At 40.1% G+C, this 21,153-nt stretch overlaps 1 protein-coding gene across 33 annotated transcripts in view; it reads right to left on the bottom strand.

The window, feature by feature from the left end:
* TLK2 (tousled like kinase 2) overlaps positions 1 to 21,153 on the bottom strand; it is a 150,453-nt gene that overhangs the window by 10,564 nt on the left and 118,736 nt on the right. For all 33 annotated transcript variants that reach the window (XM_035300353.3, XM_078373458.1, XM_035300361.3 and 30 more), the window contains 4 exons: positions 17,464 to 17,555; positions 7,221 to 7,310; positions 2,506 to 2,675; positions 1,180 to 1,318 (listed from right to left, as the gene is read on the bottom strand). In XM_035300353.3, coding sequence (XP_035156244.1) covers positions 1,180 to 1,318; positions 2,506 to 2,675; positions 7,221 to 7,310; positions 17,464 to 17,555 — 491 coding nt within the window. The remainder of the gene's footprint in view (positions 1 to 1,179; positions 1,319 to 2,505; positions 2,676 to 7,220; positions 7,311 to 17,463; positions 17,556 to 21,153) is intronic.

The following is a 21,153-nucleotide window of genomic DNA, read 5'->3' as shown; positions in this document are numbered from 1 at the left end:
TCAAAGTTTTAATTTAGGGACTTTTTACTATAGGTGCCATCTTTACAAGCAGTAAGGAGCAACAGAAAGCAGGGCATTGTGTCCATGGTGTTACTGGCAGGCTTCACAATGAGCAGAGCTGATGCTGTGTGTTGTCAACGCCATGCCCTTTCCTGTCTGCTTCCTCATCTACCTCTCATTCTCAGACAGTCAGTATTCTCTGCTAAGGCCCAGGACCCTCCAGTCCTAAAGATAAGTGATTTAACCACCTTCCCTGGGGTACAAATAATATGTGTTGCCCCTACTTTGGGCACATAGAGCCCTCTCTTGCAACTCCTGAAGCAAACCCTTAATCCCATTAAGCCATGAAGAGAGACTTGTATTTGGACTTAAAAAAACAAAACAAAACTGGTGGCCTTTCTTTATATACACCAATATGTGGCTTTCTGTGACCACCTCAAAATGGAAAAGGAAGCTTTGTTAACACACTTTTACAACCATAGAGTTACAGGCCTGAGTTTCAGGTATCTTTTATGGTTCAAATGGTCAAAGGTAATGTAGGCAGAAATAGAAGCATAAAACTGTCAGGTAGAGCTAGCTTGGGTGGGGAGGCTAGAGGAAGATATATGACAAGAGATGAGAAGAAACGTGCCTCAAAAACTTTTAGAACATGGCTAACAGACATGGATAAACTTCTGGTAAATCTTTCATAGATTTCATATGCGCTACAGTCACGTTTCATCCTGATCTTCACGACTCCCTACGGTCCAATATCCTCAGGCAACTCTTGAAGCAAATCCCTTATCCCCTCAACCCATGAAGAGGGACCTGTATTGGGACAAGAACTGTCTAGAAATAAAGATTTTGGGGCCATTCTTTATATACACCACATGAGCAACCTTGTTCTCTACTAACTTGCAAGGCCAACTCTGGAGAAAACACACATCTCAAATACCTGGCCCATATAAGCTCTCCTTCTTCTTAAGCGTTTTCAAGAAAGAAAAGAAAAATAAAGACAAATTAATGTAAATATGAAGAGTCAAAATACTGAAAAGATAGTAACAATTTGGGGAGAAAGTCTGCTTTGGTTTATGGCATTTTGCCTAGCAGACAGCATACAGCAATTAATTCTTTATCAGCACTTCAGTATAGCAGAGCCACATCTCCATAGCCAACCTGGCAGAGCTCCTGGATACCTACCAATAAGTACCAGCACCTTGTGATGTTAGCTCCATGCCATCCACTGAATTGTAGCTATCATCATCCATGATCTTCGAAAGACCAAAATCTGTAATTTTTATCTCTCCACACGCTGTACCATTTACTAAAAGAATATTACCTAAAAAATAAAAATCTTCATGAATAAGCAGAAACTTACTGATTAAGAGAAAAACCCAAGTAATAACCCAAAGAAAAACCCAAAGATAAGAAGAGGACAACTGAAATTAAACTCTTGCGAAAGCAAACATCCAAATCTTGGGAATCAAGCAATCTGAACTCTGGGATACTCAGGGAGAGTCCTCAGCATCTGCTGAAACTTCGATTTTCCAAGAATCACCTGCTTAATGTGCCAAAACCACCACTATGATGAGCTCTGGAAATAAAAATAACTGGCCAAAGTAAAACATACTTGTTCACTTGGCCAAAAACGATGGGAAACTTTCATCTGAACAGTGGGGGAGGAATCAAAGACGACATATAAGGGAACCAAACCTGTCACCACAGCGCCACCTACAGATCCTATGGCAGGAAAGTGCTGAATTCAGTTACGGAAAATTCATTCACAAAATAGCCATCTTTTAAAAATTTGCTTTATTATAATTAATGTTTTAGTCATCTGAACTATATTAGAACATTAGAGAATAGTCAATAATGAGACTTAATATATACCTACCAGAAGAGAAAAGCAAAGTTTACAATTTTGCAACACCAGAAGGTAAAGGGGGACCATCTTCCTAATGCCCAAGCTAAGCTGTTAGAGTTGTCTATTGAACATATGCAGATTTCTAAAACATAGCTGAAGATAACAATAAAAAATAGAGGTAAGGACTCTAGCTGTCTTGTACTCTTTGCTGATGACTACCAAAGCTGGATAATAACCATACAAAAAGATGAAAAATTTTGCTTGAAATTTATTGAGATGGGAGGCATGTAAGTAAAATAAGTTGTTAATTTGGGGGCTCTTACCAAAGAGACCTGAAGCAGAGGAACTGCTATGTAGCATGAGTAATGGGAAAGAAACAAAACTGAACTTGCTAGAACAGTTCTTTCTTAATGAGACATCATGAACTGCCCTGGCTTCAAAGATAAAGGTATTGTTTCTCCAGAGTATTTAATCCAGCACACCCTCCTAAACCCAGTGTTGCTGGGCCAGGACTCTTCTTCCCACACCTACCCAAGCAATCAAAAGTCAGATGTTATTAGCCCTTCTTGGCTGCTGTGAAATTCTCTAACTTTATCAAATTAAAAGTCACTTATAAGACCAAAGAAAAGCCAGTAATACTGTCTCCTAAAAGTTAGACATACCTGGTTTGAGGTCATAGTGTATGATGGGAGGTTTTATTTCATTTAAGTACTTTAAAGCATTCACAATCTGCATGATAATGGACCGGGCCTCTTTCTCCGACATTAATTTGTGCTGTTTCAGGTAGAAGTCCAGATCGTTTCCCTCACAGTATTCTAATACTGTACAAAACCTAAAGACAAATAAACCAACATTTAACCATGGAATAAGAGCAAGCAGATGAAGACTACCTAAATCAGTCCCAGGTGAAAACTTCAGCTCATTAGCTTTCACCCCTTTCTTCTTAGTTCCTCAAAATACTCTTCGATTCTATATTCAGTATTAGCTGAGAGGTTTATAGTAATAAAACTGCTTATTCTCTTGAAGAGTTCCCACACCCTCACTGTTGGAATCTGTTGTGCTCAAGTTAACCCATAGCAGACCTTCCTGAGTCTAGACTATAAGAATACTGCTGGCCGGGCGCGGTGGCTCAAGCCTGTAATCCCAGCACTTTGGGAGGCCGAGGTGGGTGGATCACGAGGGTCAAGAGATCGAGACCATCCTGGTCAACATGGTGAAACCCCGTGTCTACTAAAAATACAAAAAATTTGCTGGGCACGGTGGTACGTGCCTGTAATCCCAGCTACTCAGGAGGCTGAGGCGGAGGTTTCGGCGGTGAGCCAAGATCACACCATTGCACTCCAGCCTGGCTAACAAGAGCGAAACTCCGCCTCAAAAAAAAAAAAAAAAATACTGCTAAGAAGTATAATGTATTTAAGCTAGATATCTTCTTGGAAGGGTCTCCCTTACCCATGCCACACATCCATGTCTAAACAACCAGAATGTGATCAAGTACACAATTATCTCTCTCTCTCTTTTTTTTTGAAAGATCGTCTTACTCTGTTGCCTAGGCTGGAGTGCAGCAGTGCAATTTTGGCTGGGTACACAATTCTCACTGCAAACATTTTATATAATCCTGAGTGCTGACAATGAGGAAAAATACAGAGTTTGCCCATGTCCCCAAAACTGACTGCATACCATGCCTCCTGACAGCCTGACACAATACTGCACTACAATTTCTCTTAAACACAAGGTGTAAATGAGCTTGTATAGTATCATCTATGGTTTTAACAAATGTATCTGGGTTCTTTTTCCTTCACTTATGTCAATTATGTCATACAGACCCAAACATAAAACCATATGCCTTCATGGCATCACAGGTCATGTGTCTATCTTCTATCTTACTCTGAAGTAAACAATCTTGAATTGTTCGAATATCCCTGAGGGATGAATACCTTCTGAAGTACTCTAAGTTGTGACAACGTGGGTGTTATCAGTCAGGATCTAGCCTGAAAATAAAGACCACTTGATTATTTAAAACAGAGAGGCGCCTGGGCGTGGTGGCTTACGTCTGTAACCCCAGCACTTTGGGAGGCCGAGGTGTGTGGATCACCTGAGGTCAGGAGTTTTGAGACCAGCCTGGTCAACATGGTGAAACCCTGTCTCTATTAAAAATACAAAATTAGCCAGGCCTGGTGGTATGTGACTGTATTCCCAGCTACCTGGGAGGCTGAGGCAGGAGATTTGCTGAAACCCAAGAGGTGGAGGTTGTAGTGAGCCAAGATCATGCCACAGCACTCCAGCCTGGGCAATAGAGCGAGACTCCGGGAACTGATCATATAGATGATCGAAGAGCTGAAAAGACAAACTGGTCAGTGAGGCACTCTAGAGATCATCTACAGCAGGAAGCCATCATCGCCCTCAGGCAAGCGGGCCAGAAAGGAGGAGACAGTGAAACTAGAACCCAGGGTCACCAGGTTCTGCCTGCAGTTCCAGTTTACCGTGGTTAGAGGAGGAGAGTAGGTGGAGACCCCCTCCTATTTCTGCCTTTCCACTGGCTGAAAACAGCAGAACACCAACGGCCTGGTAAACACAGCCTACAAGGGCTAATCCCCCAAAGATACTGGCAGGGAAATGGCGAGGAACAGAACTGAGAGCAAATAGGCTCAGGACTAGCAATATGGGCCCCTGTGCAATTTGAGGCTTTCATAAAGCACTGCAATTGAATGTGAACACACATGGTACTGTGGACTCCCCAAACTGAACAATACTGTAGGCATCTTATGAAACATAGCAAGGCATGCTAGCACCCCATTTGAAAACAAATGTCTGCTGTAATCCCAGCACTTTGGAAGACAGAGATGGGTGGATCACCTGAGGCCAGGAGTTTGAGATCAGCCTGGCCAAAATAGTGAAACTCTGTCTCTACTGAAAATATAAAAAATTGGCCGTGTGGTAGCACTTGCCTGTAATCCCAGCTACTTGGGAGAGTAAGGCACGTAAACTGCTTGCAACCATGAGGCGGAGGTTGCAGTGAGCCAAGATCATGTCACTGCACTCCATCTTGGGCAACAGAGCAAGACTCCATCTCAAATTAAATATAAAAAAGAAAAGAAATGTCTGAAATTTATCAGATTTCTCTGATCTGAGATTCTGAAATCTGAAATATAGACTCATGCTCAGTGGAATGATTCTTTGACCCAATGCAAGTTGAAAATAAAGCCTCACTTTTAATACCCAAACAATTCTCAGAAGATGTTCTAAAAATGATGGTCTGACATTTTTGGTGAAATTTCATCATACAAACAAAAGGAACAACAAAGTAATCAACTCAAGAATAGTACAAAACTAACTCTATTTTTCACATTAGTTAAAAGTGTGTATACACTTTGAAACAGCAGATAATTTGAGGCTGATATTATTCTTTGAAATAGTTTTGAACTTATAGTTCAGAGAGGGGAGTCTACCTAGTATTCAAGAAATTTACTCAAAGCAAAACAGTGATGTCATGACCTGTCCCTGGTTTCCCAATCCTGCCCTCTAATTAGATAATTTTTTTAAAAATTCCACTCATGTGAAACACACATGGCCAAGTCCAGTGCCAGGGCTTCCCAAATGACAACAAGAAATCTCTGAGAGAATGGCCCACATCATATTTCCAAAGGGAATTATAGTCCTCTTTGGGGTTATTTCTAAATGTGAGCCAGCTGCCTGCATAGCCTCTGAGACTGTTGGCTAGAACAGACCACAACTTCTAGAACTACCCTGGGAGGCTGAGGGAGCCTGGAGTCTAGAACTAAGGTATGTTCTGATTCAGTTCAAACTTCTACAGAGAAACATTTTCAAATGCTAAGATATATCCAGCTAAACTGCTAGATAAACCCGAGAGGTGCTGGAGCTAACCTACACCATGTAACAAAATGTAGCAATGCCCATGATTATCAATGATCTCAAACAAGTCATTTAACTTCTCTGGTCCTCAAAATACACCTATAAAAAGAAAAGGCTGGACTCAGAGATCCCTCCCTATTCTAACATCCTATAAGCCTATATTTTGACTATTCTAACATTCTATAAGCCTATTCTAACATCCTATAAGCCTGTGTTTTGACATGTAGCATTGAGTTCTGTCTTCATTAGTGCCACATTTCTTGTGTCATAAATCACATGGCCAATACTTTTTTAAAAGGTCTGGCAATGCTCATAAGAGTCTTGGGGTGAGCAGAAACTCTCCTGAACAGTCTACACTCGCTAGTGCACATCAGTGGCATGCTAGCACCAGCTCATGCCAGTTTCCAAGAGCTGACTTACATTTTCAGGACGTTTGTGAGCTGGTTATTAAACCACTGGTAGGACAAATGGACAAGCAAAATGTGGTATATGCATACAACAGAATATTATGTGGCCATAAAAAGGAATGAAGTACTGACACATGCCACAAGAATGAAACTTGACAACATCGTACTAAGTGAAAGAAGCCAGTAATAAAAGTCCACATACTGGCCGGGCGCGGTGGCTCAAGCCTGTAATCCCAGCACTTTGGGAGGCTGAGGTGGGTGGATCACGAGGTCAAGAGATTGAGACCATCCTGGTCAACATGGTGAAACCCCATCTCTACTAAAAATACAAAAAATTAGCTGGGCATGGTGGCGCATGCCTGTAATCCCAGCTACTCGGGAGGCTGAGGCAGGAGAACTGCCTGAACCCAGGAGGCGGAGGTTGCGGTGAGCCGAGATCGCACCATTGCACTCCAGCCTGGGTAACAAGAGCGAAACTCCATCTCAAAAAAAAAAAAAAAAAAAAGACCACATACTGAATGATTCAATGTATACAAGAGTCCAGAATAGGAAATCCATAGAGATAAAACAGTAGTGACTGATTAAGGCTATGGCAGAGGGATGGAATGGTAGAATAGATGGTTAGTAGTGAAAGGGATGGGGTTTGAGGTGGTGAAAAAATTCTAAAATTGGTGCTAGTGGTTGCATGTATCTATGAATATGCTAAAAAGCCACTAAACTATATTTTACCTGCGTCAATCATATAACATGTGGATTATAATTAAGATGTTTAAAAATAAATAAACAGGTGGTACATCAAAATTGGACCTGGGAGGAGTATCTATACCATGGAAATTGGCAAACACTATGAATTAGCCCTGTCTCTCTTCACACCAAACTGATTGTTAAACATTTACTGGCACCCAAGCGCACATGTCCTTCGGTGCAGAGGTTCCTTGCTGACGCAAATCTGAATTTACATTTGATCATCTGTCCATAAATCAATACATTTGGTTCCCTCAGAGGGTATTTCCTGGATCCAGAGTTCAGTTCTATTCCATAAACAATCAACACTGCAAGAAAATAATATAACTCTTAAGGTAAAATGGCACAATACTTACGAGTCAGTATCCAGTGAAAAGTAATCATACAGCTTAACTATTCTGGGATGATCCAGTTCTTTATGAATCCGGTATTCCCTACATGCGTGCCTGTAAACAAAAGGGCAAATTAACAAGAAAGTATATTGGCCTGCCTTTTATAACTCTTCAAAGATCCTCTGAAATATTCAATCATTTCTCTATTTTTTCAACATATTCATTCCATTCAGGTCCATCTGGTCCCTCATGTGATTTTTCTCTTTGGTCATCCTATTTTCTTTATTGGAATCTACCAAGCCATTGAGAAAATAATAGGTGCTCAAAAATTTGTTAAGTGAATGGATGTCAACTCTTTTCATCCCTTTTAAGTTCACTGTGTGATAATCATACCTCTTTTCCATTTATACTCACGTATCACAGATTTTAAAATTATGAGGACAGTTATTTTCTTTTTTAGAATGATTTTTTTTTTGAAAGGAAAGAAAAAAAGAAGTGAAGGAGAGGAAGAAAAAGAGGGAGAACGGGAATATTGCTTTATTCTAAAAATGGGTATTAATAATGGCAGATCAATATTTTGTGTATTTAAAGTGGGGAATGTATATTTTGTGTATTTAAAATGGAGAGCTCTATAAATATTTATTAAGTTTACTTGTTCCAGATCTGAGTTCAAGTCCTGGTTGTCCTCATCAATTTTCTGTCTCGTTGAGTCTAAATCTCTTTATGGGTCTTATGTATCTGGGTGTTAGGGTCGTTAGCTCTTATTGTTGCATTGATCCTTTTACCACTGTATCTTTGTTGCTTTGAAATCTATTTTATCAGATGTGAAAATTGCAACTCCTGCTTTTTATTTATTTACTTATTTTTGCTCTCCATTTGGTTGGTAAGTCTTTCTCCATCCCTTTGTTTTGAGTCTTTGTGTATCTTTGGGTGTGAAATGGGTCTGGATGTAGCATACTGTTAGGTTTTGGCTGTATCTTTTGATTGGGGGATTTAGTTAACTTAAATTTAAGGTTACTGCCATTTGATGTTAACTGGCTATTTTATCCATTCGTTGATATAAATTCTTCTTTATGTTGATGCTCTTTACTTTTTGGTATATTTTTAGAAAGGCTAATACTAGTTGTTCCTTTCTATGTGTAATGCTTCTTTCAGAAGCTTTTGCAAAGCAGGCCTGGTGGTAATAAAATCTCTGAGTACTAGCTTGTTCATAAAATATTTTATTTTTCCTTCAATTGTGAAGCTTAGTTTGGCAGGATATGAAATTCTGGGCTGAAAGTTCTGTTCTTTAAGGTTGTTGAATATTGGCCCCCACTCTCTTCTGGCTTGTAGGGTTTCTGCTGAGAGATCTGCTGTAAGTCTGATAGGCTTCCCTTTGTGGGTATCCTGACCTTTCTCTCTTGCGGTGAGAAAGGTCTCCCCTCTCTCTAAAGCTGATATATCATATCTGTAAAGGTATATATGCTGGGGTAACATCAAAGGGGTCAATGCTAGCATGTAAACCCCTTAGGTTAAAGGATTATCTGTTACATAAATCAATTAACAGTACTTTATATTTTTTGTTTTTAAATCCTCCTCCTTACAAAAATAATTTAAGTGCTATTAGCTTTATTCTAAGAAAATATAAAATGTGAAATTATGGAACCCCAGTTTTCTTAAAATGGTGAATTTGATACAGTCATCCACTGTGTAACAAGCCTTTGGTCAATGATGCTAAGCCACATATATGACAGGGGTCCCATAAGAGTATAACAGAGTTTCCCATGATTGAAGAAGCAAAAAAAAAAAAAAAGAGTTCAACAGAGCTGAAAATTCCTATCACCTGGTGACATAGTAGTCATGATGTCACCGCACGATTCATTACTCATGCTTGTGGTGCTTCCAGTCACATTAAAGTCTAGCACATTCAATTATCTACAGTATATAACACTGATAATGATAATAAATACATTATTGGTTTACGTATTGACTATACAGCAGGCCCTTAAATAGCATCATCTTGTTATAATACTGACGAGGTTAAAAAAAACCCCATCAGCCAGGCACGGTGGCTCATGCCTATAATCCCAGCACTTTGGGAGGCCAAGGTAGGCGGATCACTTGAGGTCACGTGTTCAAGACCTGCCTGACTAACATGGTGAAACCCCATCTCTACTAAAAATACAAAAATTTGCCAGGCATGGTAGTGGCTGCCTGTAATTCCCGCTACTCAAGAGGCTGAGGCAGGAGAATCATTTGAACCTGCGAAGTGGAGGTTGCAGTGAGGTGAGATTGCACCATTACACTTCCAGCCTGGGTGACAAAGTTAGACTTCATCTAAAAAAAAAAAAAAAAATCAATTCCTGGCCAGCACCACTGTCCGTGTGGAGTCTGTGTGTTCTTCCTATATCTGCACGGGTTTTCTCAGATTATTCTGCTTTCCTCCCATATCCCAAAGCCAAACGCGTTAGGTTCACCGGCATGTCCACATGGTTCCAGTCTGAGTGCATGTGTGGGTGCACCCACCCTGTGATGGGATGGCATCTTGTCCAGGGGTGGCTCCCACCTTACCCCTGAGCTGCTGAAATAGGCTCTGGCCACCCTCAACCCTGAGTAAGGAATGAGTGGGTAAACTGTTACCTTGTTTCTATTGATCTTTCTTAAATATAAAGTTCATATGTATTTCAATGTTTTAGTCCTCAGTTAGAGGCGGAGTAATGTATTTGTGACCAGGAATATGCCGCAGAAACTTAACTCTTGTTTATGTCAATGAGCCTACAGTAAAATTGGTTTTGTTACCCCTTGTTTCCATTAAAGTTGCAGTTTCCAAGAACCTATCACTGCTATCAAGTGAGGGCTTACTGTACTGCATTTTTTTGTTTTTGAGATGGAGTTTCACTCTGTTGCCAAGGCTCTCCAGAGGAGAGTAGCGCGATCTTGACTCACTGTGGCCTTTACCTCCTGGGTTCAAACAATTCTCCTGTCTCAGCCTCCCAAGCAGCTGGGATTACAGGTGCATGCCAGCATGCCTGGCTAAATTTTGTATTTTTAGTATAGAAGGGGTTTTGCCATGTTGGCCAGGCTGATCTTGAACTCCAGACTTCCATGATTCACCTGCTTTGGCCTCCCAAAGTGCTACGATTACAAACGTGAGCCACTGTGCCTGGCCTGTACTACTTTTTAGTCGTTTAAATTTTAGAGATTGGACACACTCGCTCACAGCCATAATCCCAGCACTTTGGGAGGCTGAGGCAGGTGGATTACTTGAGGCCAGGAGTTTGAGGCAAGCCTGGCCAATATAATGAAACTCTGTCTCTACTAAAAACAAAAAAGCAGCCGGGTGTGGTGGTGAGCACCTGTAATCCCAGCTACTGAGGCAGGAGAGTTGCTTGAACCCAGGAGGCAGAAGTTGCAGTGAGCTGAGATCGCACTACTACACTCTACCCTGGGTGATGGAGCAAGACTCCATCTCAAAAAAAAAAAAAAAAAATAGAGAGTGTACTCCCTTCTACTTCTTTAAAAAAATTTTTTTTTTGGCTGGGCACCGTGGCTCATGCTTGTAATCCCAGCACTTTGGGAGGCTGAGGCACACAGATCACCAGGTCAAGAGATCGAGATCATCTGGCCAACATGGTGAAACCTAGTCTCTACTAAAAATACATGGGCATGGTGGCACACGCCTGTAGTCCCAGATGCTCGGGAGGCTGAGGCAGGAGAATCATTTGCACCCAGGAGGCGGAGGTTACAGTGAGCTGAGATCGTGCCACTATACTCCAGCCTGGCAATAAATCGAGACTCCGTCTCAAAAAAAAAAACACACAAAAAAACCCAACTATAAAACAGCCTTGGGCAGATCCATCGGGGGTAAAGGAGAAGGTATTGTTATCATAGGTAGTGAGGGGTGACAACTTCATTTGTGTTACTTTCCCTAAAGAACTTCCAGTGGGACAAGATGTGGAGGTAGAAGAAAGTGATATTGATGGGCTGACCGTGGGCTCACGCCTGTAATCCCAACACTTAGGGAGGCCAAGGCCCTGAAATCAGAAGTTCAAGACCCAACCTGGCCAACACGGTGAAACTTTGTCTCTAAAAAAAACAATTAAAAAAAAGAAAAGTGATATTGATGATCCTGACCTTGTGCAGGCCTATGCTAACGAGTGTGTGCATTGGTTCTTAACAAAAAAGTTTTAAAATTTTCAAAAATTTAATCGAAAAAAGCTTATAGAAAAAGGATACAAGAAAAGAAGATATTTTCATACAACTGCACAATGTGTTTGTTTTAAGTTAAGTGTTATTACGAAAGAGTCAAAAAGGTAAAAAAAAAAAGGCAATTCTAAAGCAAAAAGGTTACAGTAAGTGAAGGTTAATTTATACTTGAAAAACATTTTAATAAATGTAGTGTAGCCTCGGTGTACAGTGTTTATAAAGTCTATAATAGTATACAATAATATCCTAGACTTTCACATTCACTCACCTGTTACTGACTCACCTAGAGCAACTTCCAGCTCTGCAAATTCCATTAATGGTAGGGGTGTACCATTTTTTATACTGTATTTTTACTGTGCCTTTTCTATGCTTAGATACACAATTAGTAACACAATTGCTGATAGCAGGGTCCCCAACACAGTACAGGTTCGTGCCTTGTTAGGAACTGGGCCACACAGCAGCAGGTGAGCAGTGGGTGAATGAGCGAAGCTTCATCTGTATTTACAGCTACCCCCCACAGCCTGCATTATGGTCTGAGCTCCACCTCTTGTCAGATCAGCAGTGGCAAAGATTCTCATAGGAGTGCAAACCTTACTGTGAACTGCGTATGCCAGGGATCTAGGATGTGTGTGCCTCATGAGAACCTAATGTCTGATGATCTGTCACTGTCTCCCATGCTCAGGGTTCCCACTGATTCTACATTACAGTAAGCTGTGTAATTAATTAATTATCTATTACAATGTAATAATAATAGAAATAAAGTACACAATAAATGTAATGTGCTTGAATCATCCTGAAACTATCTCCCCCTGTCCCCGGTCCACAGAACAACTGTCTTCCAAAAAACCAGTCCCTGGTGCCAAAAAGGTTGGGAATCACTGGCCTATAGTATTCAGGACAGTAACACGCTATACAGGTTTGTAGCCTAAGAGCAATGGGCTATACTACACGGCCTAGGTATGTAGTAGGCTATACTATCAAAGCTTACATTAAGTACACTTTTGCACAACAAACTCACCCAACGATGCATTTCTCAAAACATATCCCCATTGATAAGCAACATATGACTACATAGGATTAGCATTTTTAAGGTATTTTCTAGTTTAAAATCATTTAATAATAAGGAGCAAAAGTGTACTATATAACCTGACATATTCATATACTGAATTTTTGAAGAACAACAGAATATACTTACATAATATAATTACTAATACTATTTTAAGTATTTAGTTTTTACAAAGTAGTTCAGCACTATCTGGTTTAGGACATTTTGTTATAAGGATAGTTGCAAAGGATATACTTTCCATAGTACAGTAAAATAAATCTAAAAAACAGTGATGTTTTCAGAAACAAGTAAACTCCAGCATACCAAAAATACAAAGAAAGTACTCAACTAAAAAAAAGCTGAGGAAAAAATTAGGGGAAGTGGGGAAAGGGAGAAATAGGAATCTAAAAGTAATTACATATATTTTTCCCCAATGGAAACTATTTGGGCTTAGTTTTCAAGCTGCTGCTTTGGGCCATTTTGTCTCCTCTGATGCTTCATTTCATCATCTTTACATTTTTCTAAAAACCAACTTGCCAACACTGAGGCAGACCAGTGTCAGAACACACACTACCCTAGGAACACAGAAGCCTGGCTCCTTGCTACAGCTCTGTGGCTCCACCTCTCAGCTTCAGTTTCGCCATCACCAGACCGGATGCTTTGAAGTGAGCTTGCTGCAGATACTCAGCAAATGCAGCTTTGGCCTCCTCAACCCCCCACCCCGCAATTCCACCAAAGTAGCTCCATACTTGTCTTTTTTTTTTTTTTTTTTATTACACACATATATTTAACAGTATAGTTTTACACAGAGTGCTAAGGGCACTTTTCTTCATATTTTATAGAAGGGCTTGAAACATACAGATTTTCTATTAGTAATCATACAACAGCATATAACCAAATCTAAATCCTATATAGATGTATTACAATTTATTTAGAATTTAAAGACTTAAAGGCAATAAGTAGGAGAGGAAAAAGTAGGTAAACTTGCATTTTACAAAACTGACTGAAAAATACATTCAAGAAATAGTAAATAGAACTTAATATGATCTGGTTCGGTGTGGTGGCTCATGCCTGTAATCTCAGCACTTTGGGAGTCTGAAGTGGCAAGATCACTGAGCCTAGGAGTTCAAGACCAGCCTGGGCAATACAGTGAGACCCCATCTCAAAAAAAAAAAAAAATTAATATCTCATGTGCCCTGAAGGAAGTGGTAACTGATTTACAGAGGTAATCACTATGTCCAAATAATCTCCTACATGGAGCTTCTGCAACTGCAGAGTCACGGAATCATCAGTCCCCTTTCTGTCAGCACACTTGCATTTTTAAATACATTAAGATTCCATGTAATATTGCACTTGATTAAAAAATAAGGGTGCTGCCATTTTTTGTTTTTGAAATGAAGTCTCACTCTGTAGTGCCGGCTGGAGCAGTGGCGTGATCTCAGCTCCCAACCTCTGCCTCCTGGATTCAAGCAACTCTCCTTCCTTGGCCTTCTTAGTAGCTGGGATTACAGGTGCCCACCATCATGCCTGGCTAATTATTTTTCGTATTTTCAGTAGAGACAGGGTGTCACCACGTTGGTCAGGCTGGTCTTGAACTCCAGATCTCTGGCAATCCACCGGCCTTGGCCTTCCAAAGTGCTGGGATTATAGGAGTGAGCCACTACCCCTGGCTGGTGCTGTTTTTTTTTTTTTTTAAAGTTTAGAAACCTAGGGACTAAACAGATCACTGTTCAAGTCATTTCTCACTCTAGCTTGCTATAAATGTGTAGTGCTCAACCCTTTTGTCTTAACTTCTTGATTTTGTGAGCCTTCTAAATTTTTGTATTTTAGAGCAGAAACCAATTTCTCTGTTGAGGTACAGAATACAGAGAAAACAAAAGGTGGCAAAAATTTCAGAATCAAAATGTCATTCAAAGTCCTCACCAATTAAGGGAACTTGCAGTGTCGCTGAACCTTCGCCCAGCTCTAAACCCGCTTCTCTTACTTCATCAGCAAGGCAATGACTGAGCCATGTTCAACTGTCAATTTATTATCCAAGGGATCACGCATTACAAATATAGAGACTTTAATAAGAAACTGGAAGAAATTCATCCACCAAAATGTCTTTTACTCTCTTATAAGTTGATATATATTTAGATTTAAAAATGCTTTTTATCTTTAAAAAATTTAATATAGAGTATCATATAAAAGAGAATAATCATACAAAACAGAATAGAGTATCATACAAAAGCATACTAACTCTGATATAAATTACTTGAGCAGATAGCTTCACATGAAATTTTTCCTACTGTAGATTTTTTTTTTTTTGACGCAGTCTTGCTCCGTCCCCCAGCTAGGCTGGAATGCAAGGGCACGATCTCAGCTCACTGCAACCTCTGCCTCGCTGGTTCAAGCAATTCTCCTGCCTCAGCCTCCTGAGTAGCTGGGACTACAGCCGCTACTCTGAGAACTCACCAAGCCCAGCTAATTTTTTCGTACTTTTTTTTAGTAGACACGGGGTTTCACAATGTTGGCCAGGCTGGTCTCAAATGCCTAACCTCGTGATCCATCCACCTTGGCCTCCCAAAGTGCTGGGATTATGGGCCTGAGCCACCGTGCCTGGCCTCCGACTATAGACTTTTCAATATTTATTTGAGGGAGTTAAAGCAGTCGAGTAAAACTAAATTTATTTTAAACCTTTTTAATAAAATTTGTGTTTTTATAATATAAAAGTAAAATACAATCAGTTTACTTTAGGTTTGTTTATAGTAGGAGGAGGAGAGAAATAAAGTGGCAGAACAAAACTCAGAATACACCAAAACAAATACCTTTTATTTTCTGTTAAAATCTGTCTTCTTTTTTTAACCAGAATAAATGTCTTGATTCCAGACGGGACTGGGAAGTCATCCCCACGAATGGAAAAGCAATTAACAGACCTTACTAGCAGGGCTATAGTATTTTCATATTTTATAATGTCACAACGCTGAAGTATACTACTTAGTAGTTTAATTCTGAATTTTTAAAGCACTCATCAATATCTGTTACATGCTTGATATAAACCTCCTTTTAGTTCAAAGGAATTAATGACATTTTGTCAATTCGCCATCTTCTATAGCCATGAAATGCATGAGTATGATTTCCTATCACTTAGAAAGCAAACTCTTTCAAAAGAAAGGTGGAGGTACTTAAGAATTATCCCCAGTGCTGCTTCCTGATTGGAAAAAAAAGAACTCCCCCCACCAAGCAAGAAAAGAGGTCACAAGAAATGCACATACCCTCTCCCTAGGGTGTCTGCCAAATGGGAAATGGCCCCTGCTCAGATGAGCTCAGGCAACATGATCACCCCTCTGATGAGGAAACAGAGTAAGAAGGCACCAATGCCAGCCTGGAACTTGAATGGCAAACAGCTTAGACAGATAAGACCATCTCCTTCACGTGCTCTCCGATTCTGTCTGCAGAGGCATATGTGAGAAAATACCCAATCCATACCTGCCGGGACGCAAACTGCTTGCCAACTGTTTGAAGGAGGGACAAGGCCCAGCTTCCACTACTCACTGTTTCAAAAGGCTAGATGAGCAGAACCCCTACCTGCAGTTGCTGTGGTATCCAACACTAGAGTTCTCTACAAGGTCAGCCAGAAACCTGGATACTGAGACTAAGCAAAATACATGTACATCTTAGCACAGGAACTACGTTCTCAAGGTTGACCAAGGTTGGTCCCTAGAGGGCATTTTTAAAGAGAAGCATGTACTGGTCCAACACCCTTAAGCATTCTTAAGGTCTCAATACAGTAGGGGCACTGCTCATTTATAACTGGTCAGAACATGTGCTCTCCTTCTCTGAAGTGCTCCTGGCATTCATTGCTGCGTGCCACTCATCCCTACACATCAAGTGACTGGAATGTTCTTATAATAATGTAACTGCTCCTCAGGAGCATCTGGACTGCAGCTGCCTGTCACCTAAGAAACAGGAAGGATGTCACATGTCATCCCTTCTCCTCCCTCTGCTAAGCCCTGTTGCCCTTAATGTAGCAGGAACCTTCCCTTCTCCAGTGCTGAGCACCACTGCCCATCTGTGTGGAACAGGAAGAACTCCTGGGTCCCTCATGAACAAGAGGTATAGAGCAAGAGCTGCCTTGGACCAGGTTAGAAGCCAACTAAAGGGCTATTTCAAAGTCCACTGTTTTTCCCCCCTCCAAATTATTATTTACAAGAAAAAAAAAAAACAAGACTGTCTCTATAGAAAGCAGATGTTTATCAAAAGAACTTGTCCCCTCCTTTCAGGGGCAGGACTTATCTAATTCAATACTTGTACCAACAACGAAGAAACAAAACTAAGCCCAGTGGGGAACCTAATAGAAATTAAGTCTGCATAGCCTCTAAAGCAAATGAGCCATAAACTCCAATATTCAGAAGCTCAGGGGGAATATAGGCAAAACTTGACATTAGTGGAACAACGCAATTCACAGCTATGCATGTAATAACAATTCGTTCTAAAGAAGCCCCCCTCCCTACCCCTGCCCCAAGCACAGATGAAGGCTGCCACTGATGGCATTTTGTAGAGAGGCAAGCACAGAAAGTGGGACCCTGAAGACGGAGAACTTTGAGATGGGCAAACTGTATTTTGCCCATCTTGGTGGCAAACAGGTGCCACCAAGATACACCAGGTGCCCCCAGTCTCTTCCAGAAGGAAATGACTGAAGTAGCAGAAAGAGCCCACCAGCACCTCCCTAAGGTCTGGTTTCTATAGACAAGCAACAATGATTTCTAAGGCTTTATTTACTACAGCTATTTCTAGCCACAAAGGAGTTAAGAGTACCAGGACTTTGGATTAAGGGAAGTCTGGATTTAAATACCAGCTCAGCCACTTCCTGTTACTCAAATTCTCTAAGCATCAGTTCCTTATCAGTAACACTGAGAATATACTCATTCTCTTAGGGTAGTTATGAAGATTACATAAAACAAAAACCAACAACAATGTATGTAAAGCTCGTAGCATAATACTCAAACTACAAGTATTATTTAATTTTGAAAAGTCAGACACTCTAGCATCACTTACTTGTGGTAATTCTCCTTTTTCTCATCTCTCCAGTTTTTATTTAACTGGTGAATTTTCACGGCTACATATCTTTGCTCTGTTAGATCAAATGCCTAAAAAGCAAGGGAATAAATTATATACTGGATAAATGTTAAAAATTACAGGCAACTGATTTAAAGCTTCTATTTAACATATAACATAATCAAAGTCCAAAATACATTATTAAATACATTACATACTTATATCAGTGTTACAACCATCTTCTTGAAACTTGTGATTAGATAATTTAGAAGTCTATAGACACACTGGCACCAAGGGGTTTAGAACATAAAACCAGGCCAACAGCACAAACAGAAAGATAGCCTCTGCCTTCAAAATCATTTCCCAACCATTCTCTTTCTGGACACCATCTATTCCCATCTGGGACCCAACACCCTTAGGTTGTCTTTGTCCTTCAGCTGACACTGGGACTTTGTAAGCTTCAAATATTCTGCCACTTTTGAAATCCTAGGGACACACACTGCCTGCCTCATGGAGAAAATAACCCTTCACAATATAATTCCTTGATTGTATATGATTGTATACAAAATAACCCTGTAATTTGGCATATTGTTTATTAAAATAAAGAAGCAAAAACCAAAAAAAAAAAAAACTCTGCCTTTAGTTCCATCTAAATATGCTGGGTAAATAAAAAGCAGTTTTTTTGTTTGTTTGTTTTGTTTGTTTGAGACAGTCTTGCTCTGCCTGCTCCTCGTCCAGGCTGGAGTGCAATGGCACAATCTCGGCTCACTGTAACCTCCACCTCCCAGGTTCAAGTGATTCTCCTGCCTCAGCCATCTGAGTAGCTGGGATTACAGGTGTGCACCACCACTCCCGGCTAATTTTTGTATTTTTAGTAGTTTCACTACGTTGGTTAGGCTGGTCTCGAACTCCTGACCTTGTGATCTGCCTGCCTTGTCCTCCCAACATGCTGGGATTACAGGTGTGAGCCACCACGCCCGGCCAAAAAGCAGTTTTTAATCCCAACAATGGCTGAAGTTAGTTATACCAAGTCACTTCTCCAGCACTGTCCAGAGGCAGGAACAGGCTTTCCCCAAAAGCCACCACTGCCAGCAAGTCCTGTATCAGGTAGGCACAGAATGCAAAAGGTAACATGGATTTTTTTGAGGAAGCTGGGTGTAAATCATAATTTGATTAAGTAATCTTTTAAGAAAATTGAAGATTTCCCTCCATACGAAAGATTTTATTGCATAGCTCCTTTAGAATAAAGTTTTTCTTAGTTTGCAAAGTTCAGATTAAAAGCTTACTACTTCAGTTTCAACACTTTATCACCCATCTGCTAATTTTCACAAATATACAAATTGATGAAGGCAATAAGTGCAGAAAACAGTCCATAAATAGGTAATCGCTACTTTACAGATTTTTCTAAACCTAAATTTCTCTAGGTAAGCACTGCATATAGAAGAGTTGCTTATAAAATACAGAAACTTCCATTATTTATACCAAATTAAAACCAGTATGTTTAAAGTATAAAACCCACTCACTTCAGACATAATATCTTATTTCACAAAAAACAGAAACTTTTTCTCTTTTTATATAGACAGAGCCTCAATGTGTTTGCCAGGCTGGTCTTGAACTCCTGGCCTCAAGTAATCTTCCCACCTTGGCCTCCCAAAGTACTAGGTTAGAGGCATAAGCCACCATGCCCGGCTAAAAATGGAAATATTTGAACTCCTTTTTTTTTTTACAGAGTTTTCAGTCCATCCACAATTATGAATACCATAATGACTTCATAGTAGAAAACCATTTTAAATAATAATAAAAAAAAACATTAAATACCACCCAATTTATGAGATCACCAATGCTATTTCAAGCATAATTTTCTCTAACTTCTACACTGTACTTCTAAATCCAAGACACTGTGATCTACCACTGACTTAAGAAAGGATTGCAGAGAGTAGAGAACCACGAAAGAAAAACTACATTAAGAGCACATGCCACTTCACTGGAGCCTGAAGGACAGAGTGAGATTGTCCCCCCCCCCACAAAAAAATAAATAAAATGTTTGAAGAAATATATTAGGAAAAAATAAGATAATAAAATTACTAAAAGTAACTAAGAAGCACCAAGAACCAATTTTGGTAATTTAAATCACATATACTTCTAGGTATATATCCAAAAGAATTAAAAGCAGAGTCTCACAGAGATATTTGGACACCCAAATTCAAAACAGGCTGGATGTGGTGGCTCACACCTATAATCCCAGCACTCTGGGAGGCTGAGGAAGGTGGATTATTTGAGGTCAGGAGTTTGAGAACAGCCTGGCCAACACAGGGAAACCCCATTTCTACTAAAAATACAAAAAAAAAAAAAAAAAAAGCTGAGCATGGTGCATGCCTGTAATCCCAGCTACCCAGCTACCTGGGGAAGCTGAGGCAGGAGGATCACTTGAACCCAGGAGATGAACACTGCATTGAGGGGAGATTGCACCACTGCATTCTAGCCTGGGTGACACAGCAAGATTCTGCCTCCAAAACAAAAAACAAAAAACCGAGCACAGCACTATACTCAATAGACAAGAGGTGGAAGCAATCCAAGTGTCCACTGACATAGGAGGATAAACAAAATGTGGTGCATACAATAAAATATTAAGTGACCTTAAAAAGGAAGGAAATCCTGTCACCTGCTATAGCACAGATTAACCTTGAGGACACTATGCTAAGTAAAAAAAGCTGATTATATAAAGACAGTGTGATTCCACTTCTCTAAGAAATCTAAAAGTAGTCACATTCAGAGAAACAAAATGTAGAATGGTGGCTGCAAGGACCAAAGGAGGGGGAAAGGAAAGTTGGTTAATGGCTACAGTTTCGGTTTTGGAAGATGAAAAAAAGTTCTAGAGATCTGTCTCACAATAACGTGAATGTATGTTACTGAACTATACACTTAAAAATGGTTAAGATGGGTGGGGCATGGTGGCTCACGCCTGTAATCCCAACACTTTGGGAGGCCGAGGCGGGTGGATCACGAGGTCAAGAGATCGAGACCATCCTGGTCAATATGGTAAAACCCCGTCTCTACTAAAAATACAAAAAATTAGCTGGGCATGGTGGCGCGTGCCTGTAATTCCAGCTACTCAGGAGGCTGAGGCAGGAGAATTGCCTGAACCCAGGAGATGAAGGTTCCGGTGAGCCGAGATCGCGCCATTGCACTCCAGCCTGGGTAACAAGAGCGAAACTCCGCCTCAAAAAAAAAAAAATGGTTAAGATGGTAAATTTTGTATCTTATCTTTTTACAGTAAAAAAAATTACAAAGAAACTAAGCATTGACTTAAGACTGAACATAAATAAAAATGAAGAAAGTAGATGGAAGGAAGGAAAGGAGACATTAATGAAAAAGAAAACCAACCAAAGAGCAGATTTGATCAACGAAATAAAATTTGGTTCTTAGAAAAAATTAATAACAACACCTACTAATCTCTAGCCTATTAGTCAAGAAACACAAAAATAAAAATTTTATAAGAACAGAGAAATAACTAAGATGTGGAAAATATTTTTTAAAAATCTAGGCCCTGCATGGTGGCTGTAATCCCAGCACTTTGGAAGGCTAAGGGTGAAGATCACTTGAGGCTAGGAGTTTGAAACCAGCTTGGGCAACAAAATGAAACCCTGTCTCTACTAAAAAAGAAAAAAAAATCTAAATGAAATAGATTTC

Source organism: Callithrix jacchus, chromosome 5, assembly GCF_049354715.1.
Source record: "Callithrix jacchus isolate 240 chromosome 5, calJac240_pri, whole genome shotgun sequence".
Lineage (NCBI taxonomy): Eukaryota > Metazoa > Chordata > Mammalia > Primates > Cebidae > Callithrix > Callithrix jacchus.
Note: the sequence above shows the minus strand (reverse complement) of the source record. Positions and strands in the feature narration are given on the sequence as shown.